The sequence below is a fragment of the Oryctolagus cuniculus genome, chromosome 17 (assembly GCF_964237555.1).
Source record: "Oryctolagus cuniculus chromosome 17, mOryCun1.1, whole genome shotgun sequence".
Lineage (NCBI taxonomy): Eukaryota > Metazoa > Chordata > Mammalia > Lagomorpha > Leporidae > Oryctolagus > Oryctolagus cuniculus.
Genome location: NC_091448.1, coordinates 56,937,168 through 56,962,036, shown reverse-complemented (window position 1 = coordinate 56,962,036; position 24,869 = coordinate 56,937,168). Strand labels below are relative to the sequence as shown.

Sequence of the window (24,869 nt, the reverse complement as noted above, 5' to 3'; positions counted from 1 at the left end):
TCAGAGAGTTGGAGAATGGCTTGGTGTGGGGACCCCCTTCCTGGATCTGGTCACAGAGTGCTGTGTTTGGGTACGGTCAACCAAGTATGGGTTTCCACAGAAGCAGGCACAATACTCAAGTTGTTCCCTCACAGAGAGGACAGGGCTTAAGGTACTGGCTCTCAGCCAGGGGTGATGACTGGGGGCATCTGGCAATGCCTAGAACCATTGTGGAGTCATTATGGGAGGGTCCCCCTGTCATGGAGTAGGTAGAGGCCGCAGATGCTGCTAACCATCTTACAAGGCACAGGCTCAGAATGTCTCCACTGCCAAAGCTGGGCAACCTGGTTTAATTTCCAAGTTCCTAAACCACCCCAATCACCAATCAGTATCGGAGCTCTCCTCTGAACACAGGGCAGTACAATCATGGTACCAGTCAGCTCACATCAACAGACGATTTCGGTTTCCCAAGGCCATGCACAGTCTCGTAATCTGCCTTTAAGGCAAGACTTCAGCTTTTCTAAATCCTTGTTCAAAATATGACAAAGGGGACAGGCGTTTGGTACAGTAATTACCATCTGGGATACCCAAATTCCTTATCAGAGTGTCTGGGTTGGAGTCCCATTTACTCCTAATGTGAGCTTCCTGCTCGCTCACACCCTACAAGGCAGAGGTGATGACTCAAGTACTTAGGCTGCTGTCGCTCCATGTGGGAGATTCCGTCTGAGTTCTAGGATCCTGGCTTTGAGGCCTGATCCATCAGCTCTGGCTGTTGCAGGCCAACAGGGGAGCAAATCAGTGGATAGACAATCTCTCTCTCTCTCTCTCTTTCATCTGCCCCCACCCAGGTTAGCAAACCATGTACACCACTCTGTGCCTTGCTTTCCCTTTCAGTACAGACATCATTAAATCATTTCTTATCATTACCTACAGAGCTGCCCCATCTTCTTTATGATTTAATGGCCACATAGACCACTGAATGAGTATATTCACCCAAGTTCTCTATTGATGATGTAACTGTCACCATAGGAGATGGTAAGGTGAATTTAAGTGCTTTGAGGGGAGAGGGATAAATGGATAAAATGCAGTGGAGACTAATGATGAGGTTTTATTTGTGCAGCTGCTTTAAGAATCTAGAAATGAGAGGAGCCGACGTTGTGCACAGCCAGTTAAAGTGCTCATTGAGATGCTGGCATCCCATACTGGAATGCCACTTTGAGTCCCAGCTGCTCGGCTTCTGATCCAGCCTCCTGCTAATGTACCTGGGAAGGCAACAGAAGATGGCTCAAGCGCTTGGAATCCTGCTACCCATGTAAGAGAACAGGACGGAGTTCCTTGCTCCTGACATTAGCCTGGCCCACCCCTGGCTGCTGCAGTCTTTTAGAGAGTAAACCAAAAAATGGTAGATCGATCTGTCTATTGCTCTGCTTTTCAAATATGTAAATAAATATTTTTTAAAAAGAATCTAGAAATGAGAAGGAAGCCATCAAATGACAAGAGGAAGAAATGGATGAAGGTGGGAAAGCTTCATGACAAAGGGGAGTATGGGCAAGACACCAGCATCAGTGGAGAAGAAGATGTGAAGGGACTAGAACTCAAAACACACTGCAAACTGCTCCTGTTTGTGAAGGGGAAACTGAGGGCTCCCTACACGCCAGGAGTGTAGCAGTCTCAGACAGTGCAATGTACAGATATCGCTCATGTCCATGATGTGTTTGTCTATCACTAAGGGACCATTTGTTCCTCCCCACACTTTGCTCATCCCCTCTCCAAGTGCATGGACATCAAAGATTAAACTGTCCCAAGGTCTAGAAAAGCTGCTGAAATTTCCTTCTATCTGCTGCCAAGGATCAGACAGCTAGTGATGATGCTTAGTGAATCTTAGTGCCCATGACGGCTGGTGATTTTTCAGGATCAAAGAGAAGCTGTTAAAACAAGCTGTTTCCTGGCTATAGAGTTCAGACAGAATCTTATGAATTCAGAGAAGGCAAGCCAGAAAGTTGGAGTTTGGATGCAGTTGAGGCAACACATCTAAGATGGCTGTGCTCTCCAGAAAGACACTGGGTATAAGCAACATGACTTATAGGAAGACTCAGAGACAAAAGTCTCATACCAATATCTGTTCCTTCAAACACACACAAACATACACACACACACACACACCCCTGCTCTCAGATCCTTTAGCTCTGAGAACTGCTCTCTATTGTGCTCTGGTTCCAAGCCTAGGCAATCAGCTCTTCTGTGATTGACACTCCAAAAGGTACAGCTCATGCTTGTGGCTCAGGACTCCTGCTTCAGCTTGGCAGCAGGACAACCCGGAAGCAGCAGGTTACATTACATCTCATTAATGTTTACCGGAGTTAAGCCTGGGACATTCCCATGCATTACTGCTATGAACTCTGACAACTCTGCTGGGTGGGGAACTGTTATTGTTATTGTTACTACCATTTTCCAAATGAAGAAATTAAAGCTTGTGAAGTAATTAACCACTGCCCAAGGTCAGGCAAAATTTGGAAGGCACGGAGCTGGGCTTCACCCTTGGGTAGTCAGAATCCAGAGTTTCACCTCAGAATCATCATGCTAAATGGCTGGTTATAGAACAGCAGAGATTCAAATTGGCATGCAAGTGTGTTAGGCAGGTTTCGTGTCTCAAATACTCATGAACCATCCGTTCACTGCATAGATCTATTTTTATCCTTGCCTATCACGTGTCTGGCTGTACTTGGGGCACTGAGAAAGCAGCTGATGGAGAGATGAAGTTCCCACTCCTGGGAGCTCATATATCAGTGATAGAAGTGAATGAACAGTGATGTCAAATGAGAGTGTGTGCTAAGAAGAAATAAAACAGTGATAAATTGAGGATGAGAAATCAAAAATATTAAGTGGCTGAGAAAGCCTGAGGTGACACCTGAACTGAGAAGCCAGTCGCTGGCCTGAAATGCTGAGTGAGCTTTCCATATGGTGGCTGGAGCAGGTGCAGAGGCTCCAGGAGGGAGACAGTTGGCCTTGTTCAGCACACATCAGCAGGGCTGCAGAGGGATGACTGATGGGGACCACAGTAAGAGCTGAGCTCAGGGATGCAGGCAGAAGACACATCACTAGGGCCCAAGGGCCCAGGAAAGGAGTCTGGATCTTCCTCTACAATGGGACTTCATGGTGGGATTTAGATGAGAGAGTGATATCATTTGACTTCCATGTTAAACACAAGTTGAGCATCAATCATCCCTAATCTGAAAACCCAAAATTCTCCAAAATCTGAAACTTTTTGATCCCTAACGTGAAGTCCTAAATGGAAAATTCCACACCTGACCTCACTCAATGGGTTGCAGACAAAATGCAAGCCAAAACTTTACCCAAAAACAATGTAGGCAGACAAACAACATGGTATAAAATTATATTCAAACTATGTGTATAAGGCGTGATTTAAACATAAATGAATTTCGTGTTTAGGTGTGGGTCTTGTCACCAAGACATCCCACTGTGTAAGTGCAAATGTTTTTTTTTTTGTTTGTTTGTTTGTTTTTTTTTTTAACAGGCAGAGTGGACAGTGAGAGAGAGAGAGAGACAGAGACAAAGGTTTTCCTTTGCCGTTGGTTCACCCTCCAATGGCCGCCGCAACTGGCGCGCTACGGCTGGCGCACCATGCTGATCCGAAGGCAGGAGCCAGGTGCTTCTCCTGGTTTCCTATGTGGGTGCATGGCCAAGCACTTGGGCCATCTTCCACTGCACTCCCAGGCCACAGCAGAGAGCTGGCCTGGAAGAGGGGCAACCGGGACAGAATCCGGCGCCCCGACCGGGACTAGAACCCAGTGTGCCGGCACCGCAAGGCGGAGGATTAGCCTAGTGACCCACGGCGCCGGCCTGCAAATGTTCTAAAATCTGGAACACTTTTGACTCCACACATTTTGGATAACGGACAGTCAACCTGTATTTAGAAAGAAGCTGGTGTTAGGAAGAAAATCAGGAACAGGGACAGAGCATGCAGGTTAAGTGTCTGCACTGCAGCAGCAGGTGAGAGGGAGTGCTGGGGTGCACTACATGCAGTCTACAGAGGTAGACAGAGAGGAGGGTCAGGGAGACCATCGGAACACATATTGAAATCCATCCAACCCAGAGCAAACATGCAGATTTTCAATTCAAGGAAGGGGAAAGAAAAAAAGTCCTTAAGCTGTATATTCTTTACAATAAAGCTAAGTGAACACCCAGGAAGATCTTTTTAATCTTTGGTAGAGGTGGGGAGTAAGGGTCAGGAGGGAAATACGGTTTCCCAGCCTGTTTACTCCAGGGCTGTTAAGTGGAATCACAATGAGACAATGCCTGTGATTACTGGTGTGTGTTAAATACAAAGACATTACAGCTTTGGAGAACAGGCTCTCCTCATTGTCTTCTTATGGTGAAGACAATGTCCAAGGGCCTTTATAGGGCGCTTGTAACCACGACAGCCACAAAATCCCTTTTCCCCACCATGGGCTCTTAAGATACCATTGAGGCAAATGGACCTGGTGAATAGACCAAACCAGGGAATGTGTGCATCAGGGATGAAGCTTCCTGCAGGTGACAGCCCAAGCAAGGCCCTGCTATCCTCCTGGCTGCCCACTCTGGGGAGGTCAAGGACAAGGTCCTTTCCTGCCTGGGGTAGGGAGGATTGCTGCAGCTGGGACTAACGAGTAAGAAAAGCAGGAAGGCTGTGATCTCAGACACCCAGCACGGGCTGCTTGGTGGCTTCACGAATACCTAAATGGTCCCAGTGGGCAGTGTGCAGCAGCACAGGGTGGTGGGCACTTACGGAGCGCTTGTCGGCCTCTGCCCCCTGCTGGCCCTGCAGACACGCGGTGAGCTTCTTGTGCGTGCTGTGTGACACCTGCTTCACCAGCTCCAGGCGCTTCTCCACCTGCAGACAGAGGAGTGGGTGGTGCCACTGCGTGAGGGCAAAGTCATCCAGACAACATGACCCAGCCCTCTGCAGAAACAAAGACTTCCGAGGGCGACACTGCAGGGAGGGCGATCGCTGGCTCTGGGACTCACCTGAGAAGCTTTTAATAAAATGACTTGAAATCTCTCCTGAAAACCTCACCTAAACCAGTACCACTGTCCCTCAGTGTCACAGAGGACTGGTTGAGGACTCCCGCAGGTACTAACATCCTTGGATGCTCAGTTCCCATGGAGCAGAGGGTTAAGACACTGCCTGTGACACCAGCATCCCATATAGGTGCTGGTTTGAATCCCAGTTACTCCACTTCCAACCCAGCCCCCTACTAATGCTCCTGGGAAAGCACTGAAAGATGGCCCAAGTCCATGGGCTCCTTCTACCCATGGGGAGATCTGGATGGAGTTCCGGGCTCCTGGCTTTCGCCTGGACCAGCCCTGACTGTTGCAGGCATTTGGAAAGTGAACTAGTAGATGGAAGATATATGTCTCTCTCTTTCTCTCTCTATTAAATAAATAAATAAATAGTTTATTTATTTGAGAGGCAGAGTTACAGAGAGGGAGAGACAGAAAGGTCTTCATCCATTGGTTCACTACCCAAATGGCCAGGAGCTTCATCTAGATCTCTCACAGGGGTGCAGGGGCCCAAGCACTTGGGCCATCCTCTGCTGCTTTCCCAGACGCATTAGCAGGGAGCTGGACAGAAGTGGAGCAGCTGGGACACTAACTGGTCCATATGGGATGCTGGTGCCGCAGGCGGAGACTCAGCCTACTACACCACAGCACTGGCCCCCAATAAGCAAATCTTTTAAAAAGCCATAATATTTACACATAATTTACACACATTTTTCTACATACTTTACATCACTGCTAGATGACTTATAAGACCTAATGCAATGTCAACCCTCTGTAAATAGTTGTTAGACTATACTGTTTTAGTACTAATGACAGGGGAAAAAAAGTCTGTACAAGTTCACTTCAGATGCTGTACTACCTTTCATCTGAAGTTGGCCGAATCCATAAACACGGATCCATACATACAGAGGGCTGACTGCGTTCAAAATGCAAGGTGGGAAAAGACGGTAAGTTGGATCTCTGAAGAGTTTGCATGAGGAGCAGGTGGAACAGCTTGGCATCAGAGATGGTTTCGTTTGAAAAGGGGAAACATCCTTGCTGACCAGGTCAATCTTACCTGAAGGAGATCTTCGCTCAGAACTTCAGTCTTTTCTGCCCTAAAAATAAAATTGAAAAACGCACCAGTAAGAAAACTGAGGACACAGTCTCCCAGCTACTCCCCACTCTCTCCGCTCACTGCAGCACTAGGGAAGCAGGTTTATGTGGGAGCTTAAATGACCAGGGCACCTGCAAACAAGATGCTCTGGAATGTGCAGGGCTGGGGAACCTTTCTTCTGCCAAGGGCCATTTGGATATTTATAATGAAATCTGTGCACCATACAAAATGATCAATTTAAAAATTAGCCAGAGGCCAGCATTGCCGTAGCAGGTAAAGCTGCCATCTGCAGTGCCAGCATCCCCTATGGGCACCAGTTTGAGTCCTGGCTGCTCCATTTCCATACAGCTCTCTGCTATGGCCTGGAAAAGCAGTAGAAGATGGCCCAAGTCTTTGGGCCCCTGTACCCATGTGGGAGACCCGGAGGAGGCTCCTTGGCTCCTGGCTTTGGATTGGCACAGCTCCGGCCATTGCAGCCATTTGGTGAGTAAACCAGCAGATGGAAGACCTCTCTCTCTCTCTGCCTCTCTGTAAATCCACCTTTCAAATAAATAAATAAATAAATAAATAAATATTTTTTAAAAATTAGCCTGCTATAGATTTATTGAATTTCAATCCAGCCACCTGTGGTTGCCTTGGCAGGGTCGGACCAAATGAATTCATGGCCTAATATGCTCCACGGGTCGGACATTCCCCAACTCTGAGGGTTTTCTGCTACAGACTGGAACCTGGATCAGACACACAATGAATGCTTCTTTTGTTCCCAGACATATATATTAAGTAACATTATTGAGTAAGTTTTCCCACCCATGCCCCTTGGCTTCCCCCAAACAAGTGAGCAAAAGGAGCAGAAATCTGAGAAAGGACAAATAACCAGCCAGCACAGAAACAGTGTGAAGTAGAAACTATGGCAAACACCTCCACCAAGGCCTCGCAGACAATGGCTGCTGGGTCCACGAGAGTGGGGGCTTGAGCCTGAGACGGCCACATTCAAACACCTCGGATGCTGGAACCGGAAAGATGGAGTGAACGCATCTGATCAACTCCTCCTGTTAACACAACTGAAGGGCCAGAGCTGTTTATAGACGCAACATTGGAAGCCTGCAAAGGGGAAAGAAGGCAGACTGGCTAGGAAACCCAGACCCGGACTTATGGAACCAGAAACCTAAAACATCTAGGGACATTGCCAAAACAAGCCCCCAACAAAAGTTTGGCCTCTGTAGCTAGCCAGAGCATCAAGAAAGGGGTCATTTAGTAAGAATTTTTAGACAACTACCCCCACTGCAGCCAAAACCACAGGAAACTTGTCCTACTCCACCAGTGCCAGCAAAAACTGAAGAGGGAGCCTGGATTTCTACCCCTGTAGGTTTAACAAGGCACCCAACCCCCATTCCTCATGAGAGAAAGTGGTATAGGGACAGCTATCACTGCTGGGCAGTGACAGAAGACATCATACGGGTGGTCTGTACATCCATTTTTTTTTATTTTTTGACAGGCAGAGTGGACAGTGAGAGCAAGAGAGACAGAGAGAAAGGTCTTCCTTTTTCCATTGGCTCACTCCCCAACGGCCGCTGTGGCTGGCACACCACGCCAATCCGAAGCCAGGAGCCAGGTGTTTCTCCTGGTCTCCCATGGGGTGCAGGGCCCAAGCACTTGGGCCATCCTCCACTGCACTCCCGGGCCACAGCAGAGAGCTGGACTGGAAGAGGAGCAACCAGGACAGCATCCGGCGCTTCGACCGGGACTAGAACCCGGTGTGGTGGCACAGGATTAGCCTACTGAGCTGCGGTGCCGGCCTGTACATCCACTCTTACCTGGTGACAATGAGGCAGCCATCCTGCTCTGAGGCCCACTGGACAATCAGGACTTTGTCAATGCCCAGGAGTAAGAAGGCCATCCTTTCCACTGTTAGCAGTGGAGGCCCAGGAAAGTGACGAGGAGGCTCTCCAAGCTCTCCCAGCCAGGGAGGTGTCACTGGAGGGCCAGCAGGGAGCCTGTATTTCCACTCCCATTGGAGCAGTAACAGGGAGCCCCTCCCACTCCAAGGCAGGTTGGGGGTGTCACTGAGGGTCAAGAGAGGCATCTGGACTGCTATCCCAGTTAGCAGGGGCAAAGCAGCACAGCCCCTTCTCCTACTGGAGCAGCATCCCAGAACACCTGCCAGAAGTCAAAGTGTAAGTGAGATTCAGAGACTCACATTACTGACAACATCAGGATTTCAATAAAACTTATCATATCAAGAACTAGTTGGCTGGCACCATGGCTCCATAGGCTAATCCTCTGCCTGTGGTGCCGGTACCTCGGGTTCTAGTTCCGACCGGGTTGCCGGATTCTGTCCCGGTTGCCCCTCTTCCAGGCCAGCTCTCTGCTGTGGCCTGGGAGTGCAGTAGAGGATGGCCCAGGTGCTTGGGCCCTGCACCCCATGAAGAGACCAGGAGAAGCACCTGGCTCCTGGCTTTGGATCAGTGCAGTGCACCGGCCGCAGTGCGCCAGCCGCAGCGGCCATTGGAGGGTGAACCAACGGTAAAGGAAGACCTTTTACTCTCTCTCTCTCTCACTGTCCACTCTGCCTGTCAAAAAATAAAAAATAAAAATAAAAATAAAAAAGAAACAGGAAAAACTCTCATTGAATTAAAAAAAATAACAGGGGCTGGCATTGTGGCACAGCAGTTTAGGCAGCTGCCTACAATGCTGGTTATGCTGGTTTCAGTCCCCGCTGTTCCACTTTCAATTCAGCTCACTGCTAGTGTGCCTGGGAAAGCAGCAGAAGATGGCCCAAGTCCTTGGGTACCTGTACCCATGAGGGAGACCTGGATGGAGTCCCAGGCTCCTGGCTTCAGCCTGACCTAGCTCCAGCTGTTGCGGCCATTTGGGGAGTGAATCAGCAGATGGAGGATCTCTCTCTTTCTCTATCTCCCTCTCTTTGCAACTTTGATTCTCAAATAAATAAATAAATAAATGAATAAATAAATAAATAAGAATTCATTGGCGAGCGGTGGCGAGGAAGGATGGCGCGGCGGCGGCAGCGACCCTTCTTCCAGGCCGAGAAGTCGGCGGTCAGCGAGGAAGCAGAGGAAGGCATGTCAACTGGAGCGAGTAAGAAGCATGAAAAAGATATTGCCATCACTCAAGTTGCTCTATAACAGCCAATTAATAAATATGGGTTAAACGCTGATTGCGGATCGGACAACGGTAACAAACGTATCTAAAGATGAAAAGCAACACATAAAGCCGCTTGCTGAGTTAAAACGAGCTCTGCAGGACAAACTGGACGAAGAGACGAAGAAAAATGGTGATTTAGGAGACAAGATAACTCAACCTCAGAAACCCTTTTTTGAAATAAGAAACATATTTCATGCTTGACTATGACAACGCAGTGGTGACTACCATTGGAGACTCTAAAGCCAGTCAATTAAAAATGGATATTCAGAGTCATATGCCACAGCAAAAGGAAGGCATGTCAACTGGAGCGAGTAAGAAGCATGAAAAAGGGGGGCGCTCGGGCTAGGGCGCCGCCCTGTTGCTCTTCTGCCCCGGCTGTGGGAACGGGCTGATCATGGAGGAGGGGCAGCGCTGCGACCGCTTCGCCTGCAACACCTGCCCCTACGTGCACAACATCACCCGCAAGGTCATAAACCAGAAGTATCCGAAGCTGAAAGAAGTAGACAACATGCTTGGGGGAGCGGCCGCCTGGGAGAATGTTGACTCCACTGCAGAGCCGTGTCCCAAGTGCGAACATCCTCGTGCTTACTTCATGCAGCTTCAGACGCGCTCTGCGGACAAGCCCATGACCACCTTCTACAAGTGCTGCAGCCCCCAGTGCGGGCACCGCTGGAGGGACTAGGGCTGCGCTGGCCCAGCTGTGCCGGTCCCCAGGGTGGACAGACTCCTGGCAAGGAGTGTGAGCTGTGTCCTAGGGTCTTCGATGGTGTGGCAGAGAACGAGCCCTCCGGAGGGCAGGGCCAGGGTGTCTGTGGATGAAGTCATCGGGGGCCAGAGAGTCCTCGCTGTGTTCTCTCTGCTGGGGGGAGACCCTCGCTGTGTTCTCTCTGCTCTAGGAGGAGACCCTCGCTGTGCACTCTGCTGGGGGGGGGGACCCTCACTGTGCTCTCTCTGCTGGGGGGGGGGGGGAGACCCTCCCTGTGTTCTCTCTGCTGGGGGGGAAGACCCTCGCTGTGCGCTCTGCTGGGGGGGACCCTCGCTGTGTGCTCCGCTGGGGGGGGGACCCTCGTTGTGCACTCTGCTGGGGGGGGGATCCTCGCTGTGTGCTCCGCTTGGGGAGGAGACCCTCCCTGTGTTCTCTCTGCTGGGGGGAGACCCTCGCTGTGTGCTCTGCTGGGGGGGGACCCTCGCTGTGTGCTCCACTGGGGGGGGAGACCCTCGCTGTGTTCTCTCTGCTGGGGGGAGACCCTCGCTGTGCGCTCTGCTGGGGGGGAGACCCTCGCTGTGTTCTCTCTGCTGGGGGGAGACCCTTGCTGTGTTCTCTCTGCTGGGGGGGGTACCCTGGCTGTGCACTCTGCTGGGGGGGCCCTCGCTGTGTGCTCCGCTGGGGGGGAGACCCTCGCTGTGCGCTCTGCTGGGGGGGAGACCCTCGCTGTGTTCTCTCTGCTGGGGGGGGACCCTCGCTGTGTTCTCTCTGCTCTAGGAGGAGACCCTCGCTGTGTTCTCTCTGCTGGGGGGAGACCCTTGCTGTGTGCTCTGCTGGGGGGGGGGCCCTCGCTGTGTGCTCCGCTGGGGGGGGGAGACCCTCGCTGTGTTCTCTCTGCTGGGGGGGGAGACCCTCGCTGTGTTCTCTCTGCTGGGGGGAGACCCTCGCTGTGTTCTCTCTGCTGGGGGGAGACCCTCGCTGTGTTCTCTCTGCTCTAGGAGGAGACCCTCGCTGTGCACTCTGCTGGGGGGGGGGGGGACCCTCACTGTGTGCTCCGCTGGGGGGAAGACCCTCACGGTGTTCTCTCTGCTGGGGGGAGACCCTGGCTGTGCACTCTGCTGGGGGGGGGCCCTCGCTGTGTGCTCCGCTGGGGGGGAGACCCTTGCTGTGTTCTCTCTGCTGGGGGGGGGACCCTCGTTGTGCACTCTGCTGGGGGGGGACCCTCGCTGTGTGCTCCGCTGGGGGGGAGACCCTTGCTGTGTTCTCTCTGCTGGGGGGGGACCCTCGCTGTGTTCTCTCTGCTGGAGGGAGACCCTCGTTGTGCACTCTGCTGGGGGGGAGACCCTTGCTGTGTTCTCTCTGCTGGGGGGAGACCCTCGCTGTGCGCTCTGCTTGGGGGGGGACCCTCGCTGTGTTCTCTCTGCTGAGGGGGAGACCCACATTGTGCGCTCTGCTGGGGGGGACCCTCGCTGTGTGCTCCACTGGGGGGGGCCCTCACTGTGTGCTCTGCTAGGGGGGAGACCCTCGCTGTGTGCTCTGCTGGGGGGGAGACCCTCGCTGTGTGCTCTGCTGGGGGGGAGGAGACCCTTGCTATGTGCTCTGCTCAGGAGGAGACCCTCGCTCTGTTCTCTCTGCTGGGGCAGGTGGGGGGAGACCCTCGGTGCGCTCTCTGCTTCAGGTTCACTCTGCTCCTCTTCCAGAGCCCTTCAGTATTTATACTGTTTGCACAGCTCAATCCATGACATGCCGCTGCATATGTAACTGCTAATTGCAAGCTTATTTAACCAAAATTTATTTGGAATCTTGTACAAAAAGGAAAAGTCTAATAATGCCTTCTCAGGGTTTTACACACCTTCATAGCAAACCTTCAAGTTCAGTGACTTCAAACTGACTGCTCTACATGGGATTAAACAGCACGAAATGTGACAGCCTGACCTTCTGCTTCTTTATCCTTTCTGTTCTTACTCATTGTTTTCCTTTTTGAGCCTTCCTCAGTTTGTTTCCTAGGGTTGCAATAAATGTATTAGGTTCTGTGAACACTTAAAAAAAAAAAAAAAAAGAAGCATGAAAAAGATATTGCCATCACTCAAGTTGCTCCAAAACAGCCAATTAATAAATATGGGTTAAACACTGATCGCGGATTGGACAACGGTAATAAACGTAGTGAGTGCATATTCATCAAAATTTAATATTTAAATATAATAGGCTGGTGCCCCGGCTCACTAGGTTAATCCTCTGCCTGCAGCACTGGCACTCCGGGTTTCAGTCCCGATTGGGGCGCCAGTTCTGTCCCGGTTGCTCCTCTTCCAGTCCGGCTTTCTGCTGTGGCCCAAGAAGGCAGTGGAGGATGGCCCAAGTGCTTGGGCCATGCACCCGCATGGGAGACCGGGAAGAAGCACCTGGCTCTTGGCTTTGGATTGGTGCAGCTCTGGTCATTGCGGCCATCTGGGAGTGAGCCAATGGAAGGAAAGCCTTTCTCTCTGTCTCTCCCTCTCACTGTAACTCTACCTCTCAAATAAAGAAAAAACCTTTAAAACATTAAAAAATAAAAAAATAGCTCAATATACCGTTATTGTTAAAGAAGATTTTCTCCAGCATTGATTACTCACTGTTTTTTTTTTTTTCCTAGAAAGAAGAGTGGAGAAAAATGTGTGCTCAATGTCATTTTGTGACATAGATGTCATTTTGTGACTCAAAAACCATTGTGTGTGTGTGTGTGTGTGTGTGTTTTGACAGGCAGAGTGAACAGTGAGAGAGAGAGAGACAGAGAGAAAGGTCTTCCTTTTGCCATTGGTTCACCCTCCAATGGCCGCCACGGCTGGCGCGCTGCGGCCAGCGCACCACACTGATCCGATGGCAGGAGCCAGGTACTTATCCTGGTCTCCAATGTGGGTACAGGGCCCAAGCACTTGGGCCATCCTCCACTGCACTCCCAGGCCACAGCAGAGAGCTGGTCTGGAAGAGGGGCAACCGGGACAGAATCCAGCGCCCCGACCGAGACTAGAACCTGGTGTGCCGGCGCCACAAGGCGGAGGATTAGCCTAGTGAGCCACAGCGCCAGCCACCATTTTCTGTTTTTGTCTCATTGTCTAAGACCAAATCCATCTAATGCTTTTCCAGTTAAAACCAAAATAAAAAAATTTTTGGATAAAGAAAAAATAAATAAAGTTGGGGGGCAGCACTGTGGCGCAGTTGGTTAATACCCCACCTGCTGGCATCCTATATGGGCACCAATTCTAGTCCTGGCTTCTCCTCCTCCAATCCATCTCCCAGGTATGGCCTGGGAAAGCAGTAGAAGATGGCCCAAGTGCTTGGGCCCCTGCACCTAAGTGGGAGACCCCGAAGAAGCTCCTGGATCCTGGCTTTGGATCAGCCCATCTCTGGCCATTGTTGCCATTTGGGGAGTGAACCAGTGGATGGAAGACCTTTCTCTCTATCTCTCCCTTTCACTGTTTGTAACTCTTCCTCTCCAATAAATAAATAAATAAATCTTTTTTTAAAAAAATAATTTCAATTAAAAAATTGCACTCACCCAGAATCAGAAAATAACTGAATTTTTAAAAAAACAATAGGGGCCGGCATTGTGGTGCAGCAAGTTAAGCTGCCACCTGTGACACTGGCAACCCATGAGTTCTGGTTTGCATCCCATCTGCTCCATTTCTGATCCAGCTCCACACTAATGAGCTTGGGAAAGCAGCAGAAGATGGCCCAAGTATATGATCCCCTGCACCTATATGGGATATGAGGAGGGAGTTCTAGGCTCCTGGCTTTGGCCTGGACCACCCCTAGCCATCGCAGGCACTAGGGGAATAGACCAGTAGATGGACAATCTCTGTCTCTTTGTCTCTCCCTCTAATTCTTTCAATAAATAAAATGCATCTTTTTCTTAAATTAGTAGATGCCTATTAGGATTCTTTGACAAAGACTCTAGGCCGGCGCCGCGGCTCACTAGGCTAATCCTCCGCCTTGCGGAGCCGGCACACCAGGTTCTAGTCCCGGTCGGGGCGCCGGATTCTGTCCCGGTTGCCCCTCTTCCAGGCAAGCTCTCTGCTGTGGCCCGGGAGTGCTGTGGAGGATGGCCCAAGTCCTTGGGCCCTGTACCCACATTGGAGACCAGGATAAGTACCTGGCTCCTGCCATAGGATCAGTGCGGTGCGCCGGCTGTGGCGGCCATTGGAGTGTGAACCAACGGCAAAGAAAGACCTTTCTGTCTCTCTCTCTCACTGTCCACTCTGCCTGTCAAAAAATTAAAAAATTAAAAATAAAGACTTTCTAATATACAGTTATGAGCATATTTAAATGAATAAAAAAAGAGTCTCATACAAGAAACAGAAGGTATAAAGAAGAAATACATGAAAATGTTAGAACTGAAAAACACCAGAATCAAAACTTGAAAACCTCAGTGGATGGGTTCAATGGCCAAATGGAGGGGACAGAAAAAAGAACCAGTGAGCTGGAAGCAAGCACAATGGAAATTTCCCAGTCTGAATAACAACGAAAATAGACCAACTCAACCAATCGACTAACATAAAAAGCTTCAGAGGCCTGTGGGACTATCACAAAAGATCAAATATTTATGTCATCAGAGTCCCATAAAAAGAAAAAGAATATATGCTAAAAAAAAATTCAAAGAAGTAATAGCTAAAAACTTCCCAAATTTGCCAAAAGATACAAACTCTCACATTTAAAAAGTTGAGCAAACCCCAAAGACGATAAACACAAAGAAATCTTCACCAAGACTCACCACAGACAACCTTCTGAAAACTAGAGAGAAATCTTAAAGGCAGAGATAAAGAATGGATACTGTAGGAGAAGCAAATTATAATGCCTGCAAACTTCTCATGGAAAGCCCAGAGACCAGAAGGAATGGACACACCCCTTGTAAGTGTTGGAAGGAAACAAGTATCAACCTAGAATCCTGTGTCCAGGGTCTGGCGACATGGTGCAGTGGGTTAGGCTGGTTTAAGGCCCAGTTACTCTGCTTCTGAGTTACCTTCCTGCCTTTTTTTTTTTTTTTTTAAGATTTATTTATTTATTTGAAAGGCAGAGCTAGAGAGAGAGAGAGAGAGATCTTCCAACCCCTGGTTTATTCCCCAAATGGCTGTAATGGAGTTACTCTCAAGGCAGGAGCTTCCTCTGGGTCTCCCACAAGGGTGCAGGAGCCCAAACACTTCAGCCACCTTCTGTTGCTTTTCCAGGCACATTAGCAGAGAGCTGGATCAGAACTGGAGCAACTGGGACTTGAACTGGTGCCCAGATGGGATGCTGGCACCACAGGTGGTGGCTTTACCCGCTATGCCACAGTGCCGACCCCCTACCTTCCTGTCAATGCACCTGGGAAGGCACTGAAAGATGGCCCAAGTGCTTTTACCCTTGCCACCCAGGTGGTTGACGAGGATGGAGTTCCTAGCTCCTGGCTTTGGCCTGGCCCAGCCTTGGCTGTTGTGGCCTTTTGGGGAGTGAACCAATGGATGGAAGACCTCTCTCTCACTCTCTTTCTTTCTGTCTCTGTCAATCTACCTTTCAAATAAACAAATAAAAAGAACCCTAGCCTACTTTTACATCACTTGTAAAAATTAATTCATAAGCATATCACAGACTACAATAAAAAACATAAAATTATGAAGTTTCTGGAGAAACTATCTGTGGCCTTGGTATAAGTATTGGGTTCTTAGATATGACATCAAAAGCATGATTCACAAAAGAAAAAAAATGTGAAGCAGACTCCCTCAAAATTGAAAGCTTTTGCTCTGTGAAAGATACTATTAAAAGATGCAAAGACAACCTACAAAGAGATGAAATATTTGAAAATCACATATACGATAAAAGAACTGTATCCAAAATATGTCCAGAACTCTCAAACTCAACAGTAAGAAAAAAATTCTATTAAAAAACCAGCCAAAAAATTCTGAATAGAAACTTTAGCAAAGAAGATAAAGGAAATAAGCATTAGAAAAGATGACCAACATTCGTATCCACAAAGGTAATAAAAATTAATAGAAAAATGAGATGCAAGTATTAGAACAGCCACACACACACACACACATCCATATGGAATAACGGCGCTCTCACATATTGCTGGCGATTGGGCAGTACAAAATGCGATTGTCACTGCAGAAAGCAGTCTGACAGTGCGCAGTTGATTAGAAACTTCCGCATACAATGGCCATGACTTGGCAAAGCTACTGCAGAGAAATGAAAATGTATGCTTAAAAATAACATACAAAACCCCTTGTGAATGTTCATAAGGCTTTATTTGTAAAACTCAAAATATGCCAGCAACCCAAATGCCGTGCAATAGGCGAACTGGTGAACCAACAGCAGGATTTCTATATGATAGGCTACCAAGCAATGAATAGGAATGGGGTATCGGCATCACGCTCTATATAAAACACCACTCTCAAAAGGCTACAGACACACCGATTCCATCTCCACGCCATTCTGGAAAAGCTAAAGCCATGGTGACAGCAACTGGATAGAGGGTTGACTACAGAGGGTTGGCATGAGGTCAGAGAATTGTTTTATATTTTGTCTGTGGTGATTACACAAATCCAAACACACCTTAAAATTCATGAAAGCCTACAAAAAAGGAAAGATTTTAGATTATATAAATTTGAAGAATCAAAAAAATATTTTTCAAACATAGAGCTGTATTGGGCATTGCCTAAAATAGTCCCTAACAACATGGCACCTCGTCTTTCTCTGAAGGGAGGAAGGAACCTCCACTGTGATATGGCCTTGACTAAACAAATTCAGAGTTGGTGAACTCAAGGGGCTTCCATAGCCTAGACAGCTCATAGCAAGAGTCTCGGGTGATTGCTGACATCATAAATAAGAGTGCCAATTGTTAAATCAACAACGGGAGTCACTGGGTTCATGCTCCCCATGCAGGATCTCTGTCCTTAATGTGTTTAACTATGAAACTCAAAAACAACACTACTAGTCAAATACCCTATACCTGGTTTGGTTGTGTGAGTGCAACCTGTTGAAATCCCTGCTTAGTATATACTAAGTTGATCTTCAGTATATGAAGGTAATTGAAAATGAAACGTGATGAAGGGCGGGATGGGAGAGGGAGTGGGTGAGGGGAGGGCCACGGGAGGGAGGGAAGTTGGGGGGGGAAGCCACAACAATACAAAAGTTGCATTTTATATTCTACTTAAAACTATTGGTTGAACTCTGTAATTAATACACAATTACTCTTAGGTGTTTAATGCTATAAATAGTACTCAAATAGTATTTTACACTTTGTGTTTCTGTGTGGGAGCAAAATGTGGAAATCTTCGCTTAATATACGCTAAATTGATCTTCTGTATATAACGATAATTGAAAATTAATCTTGATGTGAAGGGGAGGGGGAGAGGGAGTGAGAGAGGGGAGCGTTGTGGGTGGGAGGGAAGTTACGGGGGGGGGGGGGGGAGGAGGAAGCTATTGTAATCCATAAGCTGTACTTTGGAAATTTATGCTCATTAAATAAAAACAAACAAACAAACAAACAAACAAAAAAAAACATGGCGCCTTGCGGATGTTCAGGGAGCGTGTCTGCGGCCACTGCGGTTAAACCACGGGAGATCGGGCCACCTGCAGGGATAGGTCCAATTTAGTTCCGGACACGTGAACAGTACATGATCCCTATACCTTGCTTAAGATGCCCCTGTGCGTGGTCCACCCACGCCTGCATGACCTTTTCGCTGATTGGCTCCCCTACTGCGCATGTCTTTCGTAAGCTTTATAAGCCTGTACACTTCCTCAATAAAGCAGTTCCTGCTTCAACAGAACTCACGGGTGCTTGCTGCGGTGTGCTTGACCCATCGATCTTACCTCTCCCACTCACCTTGTCGGGGAGTGCTTGTACTGCCCCCTGCTGGTCAGGGGCCAGTCTCAGGCTTAAGACCCCAACAGAGCTGAGATACTAAAAAGTAATACCGTGTAAGACAAGGAGGAGAGGTGCCTGCAGTTGAGTATTCTGAGCTCCATATGCAAGACAAAGAGAAATATTCCAAAAGTTCACTGAAAATTAAGAGTATGTCCACAAGTTATTGATTCTGTTACTTGAAATTATTCTAAAGTCCTAGTATTGCTCTTTAGAGAAGTTAAAATAATAATTTAGATTTTTAATAAGCTACATTTTTAGGGTATTCAAGGGTATCACTAAAAGAGCACCAATAGAGTATACGCAGGCAAAATAATAAAAAACTCAATGATTGAAAACAAGGGGAAAAATGGCAGTGAGTAAAGTAATAAAAAAATGAACAAAGTGGGGCTGGCGTTGTGGCCTACTGTGTTTATCCACCACCTGTAACGTCAGCATCCCATATGGGCACTGGTTTAAGTCCCACTTCTTATCCAGCTTCCTGCTAATGTGCCTGGGAAAGCAGTGGAAGAAGGCCCAAGTGCTTGGGCCCCTGCACCCACGTGGGAGACTTGAATGAAGCTCCTGGCTTCAGATCAGCTCAGCTCCAGCCGTTGTGGCCATTTGGGGAGTAAACCAGTGGATGAAACACCTTTCTCTCTGTCTCTCCCTCTCACTGTCTATAACTCTACCTCTCAAATAAATAAGTATCTTAAAAAATTAGTAAAGACACAGAGATACTGAAAAATATGGTAGCAAGATTCAATAGCCATAAATGAACTCTGACTCTAATCTTAAAGAATAGGAAATCTCATACAAGCCAGGTTTCATTTCCAAAATAAACCACTTACTAAGCCTGCAAAGCACAGCTCAACAAATATCCAAGGGCAAATGTCTCACAGATAATGTTTTCTGATCCCAAAGAAATTGGGTTGAAATAAATAACAAATGTTTTAAAAATTAGAACTTTGAGGGAGTTGGCACTGTGGCATAGTGGGTAAAGCTGCAGCCTGTGACACCAACATCCCATATGGGTGCCAGTTTGAGTCCCTGCTGCTGCACTTCCAAACCAGCTTCCTGCTAATGTGCCTGGGAAAGCAGTGGAAGATGGCACCCTCTGTACCCTCATGGGAGATCTGAATGAAGCTCCTGGCTTCAGCCTGGCCCAACCTGCAGACATCTGAGGAGTGAACCACCAAATGGAAAATCTCTCTCTGTCTCTGTCTCTGTCTCTGTATCTCTCTAATTCTTACAAACAAATAAGTTCTAAAAAAAATTTAAAATATTGGAACTTTGAAACACTTTAAAACAGCTCATGGGTCAAAAAGAATGGCTGTTAGACATTTAAAATATTTAGAATTAAAAATCTATGAGGGCTGGCGCCACGGCTCAATAGGCTAATCCTCCACCTGTGGCACCGGCACCCCAGGTTCTAGTCCTGGTCAGAGCGCCGGATTCTGTCCCGGTTGCTCCTCTTCCAGTCCAGCTCTCTGCTGTGGCCCAGGATTGCAGTGGAGGATGGCCCAAGTGCTTGGGCCCTGCACCCGCATGGGAGACCAGGAGAAGCACCTGGCTCCTGGCTTCGGATCAACGCGGTGCGCCAGCCGCAGCGCACCGGCCACAGTGGCAATTGGGGGGTGAACCAACGGTAAAAGGAAGACCTTTCTCTCTGTCTCTCTCTCTCTGTCCACTCTGCCTGTCAAAAAAAAAAAAATCGATGAAAATATTATACATTAAATGATAGCAAAGTGATACTCAGGAAAAAACAAGAACTTAATTGCTTATATTAGAAGAGTGGTTGAAAATACTTGAAAAGTAGAAAATATAAACAGATTAAACTTCAATAAATAAGAGGAAAATAATACACTTGATCTTAGCCAAAAGGCAAAGAAGCAATGAGAAGAAAGTAATAAAAGAAGAAATCCGTAAATACGAAAGTCAATTCTTTGAAAAGACTAACAAAAGAGCAAACCTCTACAATATTTACTCAGGAAAAAATGAGAGAAGGAGCAGATCAATAATAGGAATTATTCATAGAGTATAAACATGATGCATAGATTAAAAAGATAGATGAAACTTATGAACAATATTACTTGAACATTTAGACAAAGCAGTTAAATACTTACAAAAATAAAAGCAACCCAAACTTGACTCAAGAATAAATAGGAAGTTTGAACATATCTATAAACATTAAAGAAAATAAACCAGTAATTAAACATATTTTCCAAAAACAAAATAGGAAACCAGGATGTTTTGCAGGTAAATTTTCAAGAAATGTTTCCTTCCAACCTCACAAAATTCTTTAAAAAAGAAGCACCACAGTGCAACTCATACTAGGAGACACCAAAACCAGAAAAGGACAGCACAAGGGAAATTATAGACCATTCTCATATATTAACAATGACAGAAAATGCTAAACAACATAAATTAGCACATTATGAACACGTTAGATTAATTGCTAGAATGTAAGAGTTTTTTAGAAACCTGTAAGTGTAATTAATCACATTGACAAATTAGGGAATTAAACCAAGACTCTCTCAAAATGCAGACAAGGTACTTATAATTCAATGCCTGCTGAAAAAAATACAAAGAAATTTCTTAACTTCACTTTTAAAAGTATCTATAAAACACTATTCTTAGTGGAAACAAGTTTAAAACATTTCCTTTATAATCAAGAAAAGGACAAGGGTTACCACTATCACTGTCTACCCAGCTCCAATAAGCAAGGAAGAAAAAGAAGATCCAGACCTAACATTATTAGATAATTGTGTGTTTTTCCACAAGGAAAATCCAAAGTAATCGACAGAAATTATTATAAATAATGAAAGTTTAGAAGCGTGACTGGATGTCAGATCAATACAACAAAATTAATATATCCAGTAAATACTCAGAAAACTTCATTTTAAAAAAGAATTTAACAAAGCAAAGAAACTTGGAATAACTTTAAGAAATGATGGGCAATATCTCTATGGAGAAAAATTTAAAAACTAGTGAAAGACAATAAAGGGAAATATATGTATTTATGCGTGGGAAATTTAATTGTTGTAAAGATGTTAGTTCTCTTTGTATCAACATAATCTCAATCAAAATCTTAAAAAGGACTTTAAAAGAAAATTTAACCAGCTGAATTTAAAATGTACATGGAGGGGTGGGTGTCGAGGTGCAGCAGATTGAGTCCCTGCTTAGGACACCCACACCTGACACTGGAGACTCAGTTCAAGTCTGGGCTACCCTGTTTCCAATCCAGTTTCCTGTTAAGGCATCCTGGGATGCAGCAGATGATGGATCCAGTACTTGGGTCCTTGCCACCCCCATGAAAGACCTGTATGGAGTTGCCAACTCCTGCAGCTCCCGGCTTTGGCACAGCCCAGTCCTGGCTATTGTGGACATCGAGGAAGTAAAACAGTAGATGGAAGATCAATCACTCCCCCATCACCTTCATTTCTCTCTTTGTGTCATTCTGACTTTCAAGTAGATGAAAATAAACATTTTTTAAATGATAAATTTTTAAAGATATTTTTATATTCAGTTAAAAGGCAGAGTCACAGAGAAAGGGCAGGTTTGGGGGGAAGAGAGAGAATCTTCCATCCACTGGTTCACTCCCCAAATGGCTGCAACGGCCAGCTGAGCGGATCCAAAACCAGGAGCCAGGAGTTTCTTCCAGGTCTCCCATGTGGTTGCAGGGGCCTGAGCACTTGGGCCATCCTCTGCTGCTTTTCCAGGCACATTAGCAGGAAGCTGGACTGGAAGTAGAGAAGCCTTGACTAGAATCCCAGGCAGTGGCTTAACCTGCTATGCCACAATGCCAGCCCCCAAATAAACATTTTTTAAATAAAATTTACATAGTGGTGTGGGGATGGGAGTTGACTTAGTTGCTGGGATGCCAGAATTCCATGTCTGTTTACCTGGGTTTGAGTCTCACTTCTACTCATGCTAATACGACTTTGAGAGGCAACAGGTGATGGTTCAGTGTCTGGGTTCCTGTCACCCACCTGGGAGACCTGGACTGAGTTACTAGCTTCCAGTTTCAACCTGACTTATCCCTGGTTGTTGCAAGCAATTGGGGAGTGAACCAGTAGATGGAAGGCCTCTCTCTCTGTCTGCCCCCTCCTCTCTCTTTCTCTGTAACTCTGCCATAAATAAAATAAATCCTTAAAAAATGATAAAAAAGAAAGTTGGACAGTGGAAAAAGATAGATGAAGAAAATAGAACTGAAGGATTGACAAACCACACAAAGAATTTCTATCAATCAACGAGAAGGGGAAAAAAAAATCACCTCTACAGTAAAAAGGCTAAATAAAAGCATTTTTAAAAGAGTAAATTGTAATGAAATTGTGGTCAACTTCACTGGTCATGAGAAATATGCAAATTAAAACTGCAAAGAAATACCATCATATACCTTCAACTGTGGCCAAAATGTAGAGGTCTGACCATTACAAATGGCAAAAATATGGGTATGGGACCAGTGCTGCGGCATAGCAGGAAAAGCTGCTGCTTGCAGCACTGGCATCTCATATGGATGCTGGTTCAAGTCCTGGCTGCTCCACTTCTGATCCAGCTCTCTGCCATGGCCTGGGAAAGCAGCAGAAAATGACCCAAGTCCTTGGGCCCCTACACCTGTGTGGAAGACCTGGAAGAAGCTCCTGGCTTTGGATCAGCACAGCTCTGGCCGTTGCAGTCAATTGGGGAGTGAACCAGCAGATGGAAGACCTCTCTGTCTCTCTACCTCTCTTCTCTTTCTGTATAACTTTGACTTTCAAATAAATAAATCTTCTAAAAAAAAAGATATGGGTTAATGGAGACCCTTACAGACTGCTACTTTACGTATAAATTGTTTACAGCACGGTAGAAAATGTTACTACCTTATACACTGATGTTGAAATCCAGTATCCAAATGAAACAACTTTTTTTTTTTTTTTAATTTATTTATTTGAAAGGCAGAGTTACAGAGAGGCAAAGGCAGAGAGAGAGGTCTTCCATCCACTGGTTCACTCCCCAGATGGCTGCAATGGCTGGAGCTGTGCTGATCTGAAGCTAGGAGCCTCTTCTGGGTCTCCCACGTGAATGCAGGGGTCCAATGACTTGGGCCATCCTCCACTGCTTTTCCCAGGCCACAACAGACAGCTGGATGGGAAGTGGAGCAGCCGGGTCTCAAACCAGCATCCATAAGGATGCCAGCACCGCAGGTGGCAGCTTTACCCACTATGCCACAGTGCTGGCTGGTGAAACAACTTTGAACAAAACAGTATGTCCTCTCTGTGCACCCATGATTTTTCCTTTGTCCCTTAAACTGGTTTCACTATCACTAAAGTGTTGGGACTGGCACTCAGAAAACTGCTACTAACAGGAGAATGAGGAAATTGGAATTCACACAATGATATATCAGTATCATTCACCCATTGGAGGGTGAACCAACGGCAAAGGAAGACCTTTCTCTCTCTCTCTCTCACTGTCCACTCTTCCTGTCAAAAAAAAAAAAGGAAGAATAGCACAGAAGAGAAAAGAAGTAACAGAAAGATTACTTCAGTTATGATACTATTTTCCTAAGAGCTCAGACCTAAACACCATTAAACACCATAGGTAAATCGTATGCAGTAAAATGGAAATAAAGCAAGAGAATTATACAGAAGTTTACATTGTGGTTACCCTCTGGGAAAGGGGGGAAGCTGGATTCGGACAGGACACACACGTGGCCTCAATCAAATTAGTAATGCCTTGGTTGGTGCATTTGTGCAACAGGCTCATGGCTTTTTTTGTTAATTTTTGTGACAAATAGGCAAGAATATATGCAGCCCATGAGTCCGATGAAAGATAACACAAAAATTAGCCAAAATCAAGCATTAAGTATATAAGCATGATTCCCAAAAGACTAAAACAGAACTGCTCATTTGATCTTCTGTATTCCAATTTAAATATATACTATATATGTTTGTTTATATCTATAACAGGGTATTTTTAAAAGTTTGTGGAAAATACAATTAAAATCTTATTTTGGTGAAAAAAAATTTGGAGTAGTATATATGAAGGGTCTTCAGGAAGCCCACAGATGGAGCCAGTGTTGTGGTACAGTGGGTTAAGCCACCACTTGTGATGCAGCCATCCCATACTGGAGCACCCATCAGAGTCCTGGCTGCTCTACTTCTGATCCAGCTCCCTGCCAATGCACTTGGGAAGGCAGTGGATGATGGCCCAAGCGTTTGGGCCCCTGCTACCCATGTGGGAGGCCAGGATGGAGTTCATGGCTCCTGGCTCCATTCTGACCCAGCCCTGTCTGTTGCAGCCATCTGGAGAGTGAGCCAGCAGTGAAGGAAGATCTCCCTCTCTGTCTCTCTCCATCTTTCAAATAAATAAATGTATATTTTTTAAAAGTTCATGGAAAATGTATATTATGAAAACCCTATTATGGATTTCAAATATTTTTGCACCAACCAAAAGAAATTTATCTTTTAATTAGACTTTTCCACAAATTTCTTTAAGGTACCCATATATATATTTAAAGATTTTTTATTTATTTATTTGAGAGGCAGAGTTACAGACAGAGGGAGAGGAAGAGGAAGAGGAAGAGGAAGAGAAACACAGAGAGAGAGAGAGAGAAAGAGAAAGAGGTCTTCCTTCTGAAGGTTCACTCCCAAAATGGCTACAACGGCCGGAGCTGTGCCAATCCGAAGGCAGGAGCTTTCTCTCAGTCTCCCATGCGGGTGCAGGGGCCCAATGACTTAGGCCATCCTCCACTGCTTTTCCAACCCACAGCAGAGAGCTGGATTGGAAGAGGAGCAGCCGGGACTAGAACCAGCACCCATAAGAGATGCTGGCACCACAGGTGGAGGATTAATCTACTGTGCCATGGCACCAGCCTGCCCCCTTATATATTTTTAAACTGCAGCACTTTCTTTAAAGTTTTAATACCTTTAAAATTTTTACTACTTTTTGTTTTAAAATAACTGCTGAGTTTTAGGGCATCTTGACAGCTAGCTAATGCATTTTTTTTTTTTTTTGCTAAGGCAAAAAATGAC

At 46.5% G+C, this 24,869-nt stretch overlaps 1 protein-coding gene and 1 pseudogene across 7 annotated transcripts in view; one reads left to right on the top strand and one right to left on the bottom strand.

The window, feature by feature from the left end:
* The window catches only part of ARHGAP44 (Rho GTPase activating protein 44), a 189,083-nt gene that overhangs the window by 90,231 nt on the left and 73,983 nt on the right, over positions 1-24,869 (bottom strand). For all 7 annotated transcript variants that reach the window (XM_008270707.4, XM_051825172.2, XM_051825173.2 and 4 more), the window contains exons 2-3: positions 6,098-6,137; positions 4,766-4,870 (exon numbers count right to left, since the gene is read on the bottom strand). In XM_008270707.4, coding sequence (XP_008268929.1) covers positions 4,766-4,870; positions 6,098-6,137 — 145 coding nt within the window. The remainder of the gene's footprint in view (positions 1-4,765; positions 4,871-6,097; positions 6,138-24,869) is intronic.
* On the top strand, positions 9,145-10,038 carry LOC127484429 (DNA-directed RNA polymerase III subunit RPC10 pseudogene; annotated as a pseudogene).